Consider the following 10,738-nt stretch of genomic DNA (forward strand, 5'->3'; position numbering starts at 1 on the left):
CCTTCCTGTTTCTAGGAAGGACACTATGCCCCCCAGCTGGGGTTGCTCACTCCAGCAAAAGCAGGAGAGGCAGCATCAGCTGCAGGCAACACTGACTCTATGGAGACAAATGACACAGGCTGCTCCTTCAAAGCAAAGCAGAAGACATAAAAGTGATCTATGGGGTCAGCGGAGTAAGATTTTATACCCTTCCCTGCCCCCCCCCCCCGCCCCCAAGATACCTGGGGGACTGGGAGTGTTGAGAAGCACCCTCAGCCCACAAAGAAATGGAAAGCCTTTGGGCGAAGGGGAGGGATGGGCACAGGTCTCTGAAGCACCCTGGGTAGCCCAAACTTCTTACACCCTCAGTCCCTGCTTATTTGTTCTGCTGCTGGAAGCGTGGCTGTCCCTCCTCTTCCGCCCTACCCCTTTTGATGAGGAGGAAGACAGAAGTATCAAATTCCCTGCTCCCCGCAGGAGAGAGAAAGCAGACCCATGTCCTCTTCCCTCTGCTGCAGAGCAAGAGGCCAGTGAGGAAAGTAGGTAGACAACTACAAGAGGCTCTGCAGCAGCAGCTTAGCACTCAGGGCCAACATTTCAGCTTTTCTCAGGGTATGTCTACTTTGCAATGTAAGCCCAGGGTTAGTGGGAGTCAAGTCAGCTGACCAATGTTAGGTAAACCTGGGCTTGAGCGTCTACATTGCATCTTAACCCTACATAAAAAGACTATTCTCACCTGTGCTTGAACCTAGGGCTCAGGCTTTCACACGGCAGTGTGAGATCCAAGTCGAAGTAACCATATTTTGGATTTCCTAGCCACCCTCCCCACATCCCGAAATGTGGCCACTATTGCCCTAGGACTGTGGTGCACTGTGCGGAAAACTTTACTGCATGTTACCAGGAAGCAACTCGCTTTGCAAAAGGCTTGATCGGTTCACTCTCCATTGCAAACCCAGGAGGCTCTCCCAACAGTGTGCTTGCAGATCAGTGATCAGGAGTTAATGGTTTAATGCAGACCTGAGCTACTGCCCTTTGGGTGGGGTGGGGTAGCTTCCATTTACAATAGAGTGATTGCGGATTGTAGGGATAGAGAGACTAAGGAAGTCCAGCTGACTCCCAGGACCTGAGTCAAGCGAGGCTGTGTCTACACTGCAAAGCAATAGGGCTCAGACCCTGGGTGCCAACTTAAGTCAAGCTCGGATCCTCCAGCCCCGCAGGGTCCTGGGACCCTGAGTCTGAGCCCTGGGTTACTGCAATTGCAGTGTAGACAGAATGGGGTGGGGTGGGGGTCAGGCTGCTACTCAAAGCAAGTAATATAGTTCCTACAGCATCCGATAGTGAAATGGAATACTCTACCATATCCCTTTTATTTAATAAATCTATCAGAATTCTCCAAGCCCTCTTGCATTTTAAACTCTCAGCAGTATTAACCCCAGTGATGATATATTTCATCGGGGCCTTATCCAAAGCCCAATGGAGTCAATTGAAAGACTACAGTGGACTTTACTGGATGTTGGCTCAGGCCCTAAAACATTTGTGGTAGGAGCATAATACACTGATTTGGTCTTTTTTAGTCATAGTTATTTCTATAAGTTAACAATTGCTACTGATGCTTCTAGTACATTTCCAGCCATTATTCTTCAACCACCTTCTGCTTTATTAAATTTTTTGTAAATACATAGATAATATACTAGACATAATCTCACTAATGGGCTGCTACCCTCCAAGATCTATTAACTTTTAAATCAAGGCGCTGATCTCCATTTTCTATTTGACAGTACACACCAGTGCTTTAAATGGTGCAACCCTAAAATTATAGTTGTGACAGACACGGCAATTTCCTGAAACATCCCGGACAAACCATATTGAATACAAGAATGGCCATACTGGGGACATCTAGCCCATTATCCTCTCCCTGACAGTAGCCAGTGCCAGATGCTTCAGAAGGAATGAACAGAACAAGGCAATTTTGAGTGATCCACCCCGTACCATCCAGTCCCAGCTTCTGTCCCTATTTCCTATCCCTTTCTTAATGGTTCCTAACATTGTCAGCTTTTTTGACTGCCGCTGCACATTGAGCGGGTGTATTCAGAGAACTATCTACAATGACCCCAGATCTTTTTCATGGTTACAGCTAATTTAGACCCCATCATTTTGGATGTATAGTTGGGATTATTTTTTGCAACACGCATTACTGTGCACTTAACACTGAATTCACCTGCCTTTTTGTTGCCCAGTTACCCAGTTGTGAGATCCCTTTGTAATTCTTCAGTCAGCTTTGGCCCTAACTATATTGAATAATTTAATATCTGCAAATTTTTCCACCATGCTGTTCACCCACTTTTCCAGATCATTTATGAATATATTGAACACCACAGCTCTCAGTACAGATTGTTGGGGGAACACCCTATTTACTCCCCTCAACTGTGAAAAACCACCATTTATTCCTACCCTTTGTTTCCTATCTTTTAAGCACTTAGTGACCCATGAGAGGACTTTCCCTTTTATCCCATGACAGCTTACTTTGTTTAAGAGCCTTTGGTGAGGGACCTTGTCAAAGTTTTTTGAAAGTTCAAGTACCCTATATCCACTGGATCACCCTGATCCACGTTTTTGTTGACTCCCTTAAAGAATTCTAAAATATTGATGAAACATGATTTCCCTTTACAAAAGCAGTGTTGACTCTTTCCCAAGATATCATTTTCATCTACGTGTCTGATAATTCTGTTCTTTAATATAGTTTCAAACAAACAATTTGCCTGGTACTGAAGTTAGGCTTACTGGCCTGTAATTGCCAGAATTGCCTCCAGACCCTTAATTAAAAATAGGTGTTATATTAGCTACCATCCAGTCATCTGGTAGAGAGGCTGATTTAAGCAATAGGTTATATACCACAATTAGTAGTTCTGCAATTTAATGTTTGAGTTCCTTCAGAACTCTTAGGTGAATACTGTCTGGTGATTCATTACTGTTTAATTTATCAATTTGTTCAAAATCTTCCTCTCGACACCTCAATCTGGGACAGTTCCTCAGATCTACCACCTAAAAAGAATGTACTGGGTGTGCAGATCTCCCCCATATCCTCTGCAGTGAAGTCAGTGAAGATTGAGGCAAAGAATTCATTTAGCTTCTCCGCAATGGCCTTTCTTCCTTGAGTGCTCCTTTAGCACCTCTATCGGCCAGTGGCCCCACTGACTATTTGGCAGGTTTCCTGCTTCTGATGTACTTAAAAAAAAAAGTTGCAGTTAATTTTTGTGTCTAACTTGTTGCTCTTCAAATTCTTTCATGGCCTGCCTTTTTATACTTTTACTTGAATTAAGTTAAGCCTTACCGAATTAAATTAAACCTTATTGAATTAAGCATTTTAGGAGTTCATATTAAAAATGCAAATATTTATGTATTATTGTGGGACTGTACGCAACATCTCTAGGAGGCAGACATGACTAATGCAAAAGCTGGCAAGCATTATGAGCTTCAAAGGGCTATTTTAGAACAATGGGACACAAAAGGAGGAACTTTTGGGATAAACAAATTTTAGTGGGATACCTAGAGAAATACCTGGGGGGCGGGAATGCTAATTCCCCACTTCTGGGCCCAACCTATTAAAGCTACATCTTGAGGAAAATACATTGTCTGACGAATTACCTATTCACAGTTTTTAAGGATAAAAGACCCAAACTATTAAAAAAAAAAAAAAATCACAGATTCATGGGCATACTTGTTCTGAGCTAACAGCTACTGTGAACTTGTGACCACACAAAAAAATCCTTGGTGCTGTTTAAAGGATAGTACATCTGCCAAAGCCCTTATATAGAGTTTTGGTGATCTGGTAAGCTTATTAGCATGCCTGTAGATTTTTTTTATTATTTTAAAATATTGTCTCGGTAATGCTTTTATTTTAAGAATAAGTGTGCTTACTTAGGAAAAGCTGTGTTGTAACTTAAAGCTATGGGTAATTACGCTGTTTACAGCCTCTGAGAAGAAAAGCACAATGGGCCTGCTGAGGCAGTCTGACTTGCTGGGGAATTCAGTGTAGGCAGGGAATTGCGTAGTCTGGAAAAATCCTGGTCATGAGGGAAAGAGACACGTGTCTTTACCCAAGACAGGTGACAGCTGGGGAGTCGGAAGCCTGAGAGCATGTGCCCTTATTGGGCCACAGACGGGGGGGAATACTGGTGCAGTTGCCCTGAATTGTGACAACAGTCACCTTAAAAGAAAAAAAGTTAATAGCCATTTCAGACACTACTTCTGTCCCAGCCTTCCCAAGTTCCTATGACTATTTCTTATTTTTAATCAAATAGTTTTCTCCCTCCTGGTGCTGCATGAAAGACCTACTCTAATATGATAGCCTGACTACTTTTGGGCCAATCCTGCAAACGCTTATACACATGTGTAACCTTATTCACAAGAGTAATCCCAAGATCAAGAGCTATCTTGGTTATACCGGGGGGGGGGGGGGGGGGGGGAGGGAGAGAAGAGAGGAGGAATGAAACTTTACACAAAGTGCTGTCAAATACACAAACTAAAGAAAAGAGCCTTCTTCCTCTATTTTGGCTACAGTAATTTTAGGTGTTAGAACATTTTGAAACAGAAACTTGAGTTCGGTAACCTTTAATATACAGGAATCATCTGTCGATGTGGGGCAAGACTGCTGGAACAAGTTTTATAGTGGGGGCGGTGCTGAAAGCAGAAAGCATTATTTTGTTATTACCACTGCCGCACCCCGATGTGGGCTGCACTATAAATAAGATGTGAACTATCTAAATTGTTTAATATCTTTACCTCTACATTAACAAAGTCACAAGATTTGGTGTCTTAATACCATTGTTTCATTGATATCAAAGAGTATTGTTACTGCTGACAATCTCCCTGCATTACAAAGTTACCAATATTTTGCAAGCCTACAAAGAGATGAGTGTCAAAACATCCAATTTTATAGATTAAAAAGTTACCTTTGTTTGTTCACCATCAGGGTCTTCCAGCCAGCAATACGGGTCGCATATTTTACACCCATGGTAATCATGTACCTGAATTTAAGAGAGAGACATTTCTTTAACAAACACAAAAGCAAACTTCGTTTTGTTTTGAAATTAGCAAATGATCCACATCAAGATGAAGGCTCTGTGGAGCAACAGAGCTGGGAAGTAAGAAGCACCACTCGAGTAAACACCCCAGTAATTCCTGGCGCCAAAATGAGCAATATTCTATGGCCAGGAGAATGGTGGCCAAGTCAGTGCAGTCACAGTGAAAGAAAAAGTCAGATGATTATCAGGAGTTATACTCACTGCTAGAAGGTACATATAAATCCTATACTCTTTTCATATGGGAAACCAAACCAAACCAACCATCATTTAGCATCCTCTTCATGGTCTTGCTCAGCAATCTGAAGATACAATTAAGACGGCCACAAAACCAGTGTTCAACTGGAATTGTGACTTGATTTCACTAGTAACCTTTACAGTCACTCAGTAATTAAAGTTTCCAATTATTTAAGAGTAAGTATGTTTGACTGTAGTTGTTCTATCAGTATTAATGACACCAAGGAAAATTATTTAAGTAGTGGCTTGTCTACATGACAAGTTACTGCATGGCAAGGCAGGGTGTGAATCTAGTTCGGACATTTCAAGTTTTATAATTCACTCAGCTTTAAAAGTAGGAAGTCAAGCTGATCTTTTTGCCAGTATCAACTAAGGCTCCAATTCTCCAAACACTTCTTCTCATGAGGGACGTTAAACACATACCTATGTATTACAGGATTAGGGCCGAAAGTACTGCCTTTTGTGGGACAGGAAGGGGGGGGGGGGGGGGAACACCAACCAGTTTTAATAGAACCTACATTATTTTTAATGAACATCAGTTTCACCATTTGAACACAGAGGTGTTAAGTGTTAGAAATATATGTTCTGAATGTTGATGTACAGAAAGCAAAGTGAGAGTCTTACAGGTGCATCATCAAATAAGATGATAAACTTTCTAATTTTCTGCATCTTTCACCATTTAGATTAAGGCCTTAATTTTCCAAGAGAGACTAGAGCTTTTGGAGGCCTCAATTTTTGGATGCTAAACTTGAGACCCCTCAAAAGGGTCTGATTTTTGGACACACTGAGCACCCGCACTATAGGAGTCAGGCCATTTTAAAAGTCTCAAGTTGGTGATCCAAAAACCTGCAATACGCTAGTCACTTTTGGAAAATTTAAATCTCTGTTTTTTCTACATAAATTATATATGTAATTTTTTTAAAAGTTGCCATAAATTTAAGATTTAGTTTAGCTTTTATTTCTTATACCCAAACAATGACATTACTCTTTGGGGAAAATGCCACAAGTGATTCCTTTCTTTATTTGTCCTATGATTATACTAACACAGGGATCAGCAACCTTTGGCATGCGGCCCGGTTTGTTTACCTGCCGCGTCCACAAGTTCAGCACATCCCTCAGCCCACGCCGCTTCCCGCCACCCCCATTGGCCTGGGATGGCGAACCGCGGCCAGTGGGAGCCGCAATTGGCCAAACTTGCAGATGCGGCAGGTAAACAAACCGGCCCAGCCCGCCAGGGTGCTTACCCAGGGTGCTTAGAAGGTTGCCGATCCCTATACTAACACAACACTGTTACCCTCTGTACTCCTGGGAGAATTCTGCACCAAAAAATTAAAAATTTTGTGCACAATATTTTAAAATTCCATAAAATTCTGCATATTTTATTTATCGAAATAACTAGGGCTGTTGATTAATCGCAGTTAACTCATACGATTAACTCAAAAAAATTAATCGTGATTAATCGCACTGTTAAACAACAAAATACCAATTGAAATGTATTAAATATTTTGGATGTTTTTCTACATTTTCAAATATATTGAGTTCTATTACAACACAGAATACAAAGTGTACAGTGCTCACTTTATTATTTTTATTACAAATATTTGCACTGTAAAAATGATAAAATAAATAGTATTTTTCAGTTCACCTCATAGAAGTACTGTAGTGCAATCTCTATCGTGAAAGTGTAACTTACAAATGCTGATTTTTTTTTTTTTTTGGTTACATAACTGCACTAAAAAACAAAAAAGTGTAAAACGTTAGAGCCTACATGTCCACTCAGTCATACTTATTATTCTGTCAATTGCTAAGACAAACAAGTTTGTTTACATTGACGGGAGATACTGCTGCCTGCTTCTTATTTACAATGTCACCTGAAAGTGAGAACAGGCATTCGCATGGCACTTTGTAGCCAGCGTTGCAAGGTACACCGCTACCTCGATATAACGCGACCCGATATAACACGAATTCGGATATAATGTGGTAAAGCAGTGCTCCAGGGGGGCGGGGCTACGCACTCCAGTGGATCAAAGCAAGTTCAATATAACGCAGTTTCACCTATAACGTGGTAAGATTTTTTGGCTCCTGAGGACAGTGTTGTATCGAGGTAGAGGTGTATTTACATGTCAGATATGCTAAACATTCGTATGGCCCTTCATGCTTTGGCTACCATTCCAGAAGATATGCTTCTATGCTAATGATGCTCGTTAAAAAAATAATGCATTAATTAGATTTGTGACTGAACTCCTTGGGGGAAAATAGAATGTCTCCAGCTCCATGGTTTTACCCGCATTCTGCCATATAGTGCATGTTATAGCAGCCTCGGATGATGACCCAGCACATGTTCATTTTAAGAACACTTTCACTGCAGATTTGACAAAACACAAAGAAGGTACCAATGTGAGATTTCTAAAAATAGCTACAGCACTCAACCCAAGGTTTAAGAATCTGAAGCGCTGTCCAAAACCTGAGAGGAACAAGATGTGGAAAATACTTTCAGAAGTCTTAAAAGAGCAACACTCAGATGCAGAAACTACAGAACCCGAACCACCAAAAAAGAAAATCAACCCTCTGCTGGTGGTATCTCACTCAGGCTATGTCTACGCTATCGCTGCAAGTTGACCTACGCTACGCAACTCCAGCTACGTGAATAACGTAGCTGGAGTCAATATACCTTAGGTCGAGTTACCGCAGGGTCTACACTGTGGGTGAGTCGACTGGAGAAACTCTCCCGTCGACTTACCTTACTCTTCTCATCGGGGGGGGGGGGGGGAGGAAGAGTAGAGTACAGGAGTCGACTGGAGAATGATCTGCTGTCAATTTGGCGGGTCTTCACTAGACCCACTAAATCGACCGCTGGTGGATCGATCTCAGAACGTCGATCCCGGCTGTAACGTAGACATAGCCTCTGATGATGAAAATGAACATGCGTCGGTCTGCACTGCTTTGAATTGTTATCGAGCAGACACTGTCATCAGCATGGACGCATGTCCTCTGGTTGAAGATGAAGGGACACATGAATCATTAGCACATCTGGCACATAAATATCTTGCGACACCGGCTACAATGGTGCCATGAGAATGCCTGTTCTCACTTTCAGGTGACACTGTAAACAAGAAGAGGGTAGCATTATCTCCTGCAAATTGTAACCAAACTTGTTTGTCTGAGCGACTGGCTGAAGTAGGACTGAGTGGACTTGTAGGCTCTAAAGTTTAACATTGTTTTATATTTGAATGCAGTTATTTTTTGTACATAATTCTACATTTGTAAGTTCAACTTTCATGATAAAGAGATTGCACTACAGTACTTGTATGAGGTGAATTGAAAAATACTATTTATTTTGTTTTTTACAGTGTAAATATTTGTAATCAAAATAAATATAAAGTGAGCAAGGTACACTTTGTATTCTGTGTTGTAATTGAAATCAATATATTTGAAAATGTAGAAAACATCCAAAAATATTTAAATAAATGGTATTCTGTTATTGTTTAATAGCAAGATTAATCATGATTACATTTTTAATCGCTTGACAGCCCTATAAATAACACAATATAATCACACTCCTGCTGTCAGCACCAGCAGCACAGGGGAACATTAATCTGGACAATTCTGCATTGCACAGTGGTGCAGAATTCCAGTAGGAGCACGTCTTGAGTTCTATAAAACTAAAACTAAACGTAAGTACCATTTACTGGACAAAGATTATACTTTTATTTATCAAGGGTGTGAAATCTAAAGCATTACTGCCTGCTTAGCTGAAAAAAAATGGTGAGGGTTGTGAGAAAACATTTTCAAGTTTGGGATGAAGCTCACAGTTCAGAACTGTTAAGTACACATGTTGCTGACAAGATTTGCCTTTCACTGACACCAGTGCTACAAACTGCACCACATCATACAATACTGACAGCGATTAGCAACAAAAATAATAAGCACAATTTTATAACATCATGCTAACAAAGTTTCCTGAAAGAAAACAAAAACAAAGGAAAGACCCTTGTCCAGCTGGCTCAGATAGGGTGACCAGATGTCCCGATTTTACAGGGACAGTCCCAATGTTTGGGTCCTTTTCTTATATAGGCTACTATTACCCCCCACCCCATCCCAATTTTTCACATTTGCTGTCTGGTCATCCTAGGCTCAAAGCAAGCCCTGCTAACTAGCATGTCAGGCAGGTCACTTAGCCTCTCACTGAAGGGAAAGCCTCAATATCTACATCTGTAAAATGGGGTTGCTAATACTCTCCTAACAGATAGGGTGGGGAGGGGACATTCCGGTTTACACATCATTTGGGGCTCCCCAGCTGGAAGGCCCTACCGGAGTGGCCGAAAACACAGCGCACTGCCCCTCCACCTAACCCCAAGGGAATGCCATTTCCTCAGCCTGTGCCCCGCTCCCCTCTGCGGGCAACAGCAGCAGAGACAGTCCCAGCCCTACCTTGTCAGTTCCCAGCACGCCTGGCAGGCGCAGAGCCGGAGCCGGCCGGGAGAAGGGCCCCACGTGCCGGCAGGGGCTGGGCAGCTGCTCGGGAGCAACCCGGGGGGTGCCACCCGCCCATTGCAGACAAAGGCGGCGGGGAGCGGGAGGAAAGGCAGCGGAGTCAGGGCTGTACTCACCGCAGCCTCGTCGCGATAGGCCTCCGGGTACTGGAAGCTCTGCATGGTGCGCGGGCGCCACGGGCCGGGCGGGCAGCGAGAGGGGCTAGCTCGGCGCTGGCTCTGCAGGCGTGGAGCCGCGCTCAGGTGGAGCCGGCAGCCAAGACCCTCCCACCTGACAAGAAGCGGCTGCGCTGGCACCGCTGCGCGCAGCCAAGAGGGCTGAGTGTGCCGGGGAGCCGGCAGCGCAGCGAGCACAGCGCCCTCTGCAGGGAAGAGGCTGCACCGGTCCCCCGCCGCCGCGGCTCGCTAGAGGGGCTGAGGGGACATTGCCCGCTTGGTGGCGCTGTGGCATCCTGGTGCAGGGCTCCGCACCAGAGGCCGGAGGCGGGGGATGTGCGCCCACCGCAGAGAGCGGGAAGAGAGAACGCTAGTGGCCAAGTCCTGCCCAGCTCCCCAGAGTGCCAGCCGGGAGCAGCCCTTGTACACAGCAGAAGATGCTGGGAGGGAAGGACAAAAACACTGACCACTTCTTTCCCTTCCAGCATGTAGCCGGGGGTGGAGCTGCACGTGCACCAAGCACCTCCGGGCTTGTCTCCACATGAGCTGTTCCGGAATAGCTCCCAAGTGTGGACACCAAACCCGGAATAACCATGGGGTTTTTTGTTTGTTTGTTTCAAATTAGTTTGAGTGATTTGGAAGTGGATAGAACTCAACCAGAACAAGGCACTGGTATTCCAGAATAGGAGAGTCCACATATGGGGTTATGAAAGCTGGCCCCCTTTAAATTCACACCCTACCTTATTCAGGAATAACTTCCATGTGTAGACAAGCCCTCAGTCTGATACACAA

General features: G+C 43.6%; 1 protein-coding gene across 1 annotated transcript in view; it reads right to left on the minus strand.

Annotated features, from left to right (window-relative positions):
• The window catches only part of PREP (prolyl endopeptidase), a 177,007-nt gene extending 167,002 nt beyond the window's left edge, over positions 1–10,005 (minus strand). Inside the window, exons 1-2 of the mRNA XM_065400874.1 lie at positions 9,908–10,005; positions 4,932–5,006 (exon numbers count right to left, since the gene is read on the minus strand). Coding sequence (XP_065256946.1) covers positions 4,932–5,006; positions 9,908–9,952 — 120 coding nt within the window. The 5' untranslated portion in view covers positions 9,953–10,005. The remainder of the gene's footprint in view (positions 1–4,931; positions 5,007–9,907) is intronic.
• Between the last annotated feature and the right edge of the window lie 733 nt (positions 10,006–10,738).

The sequence above is a fragment of the Emys orbicularis genome, chromosome 3 (genome assembly GCF_028017835.1).
Source record: "Emys orbicularis isolate rEmyOrb1 chromosome 3, rEmyOrb1.hap1, whole genome shotgun sequence".
Classification (NCBI taxonomy): Eukaryota; Metazoa; Chordata; order Testudines; family Emydidae; genus Emys; species Emys orbicularis.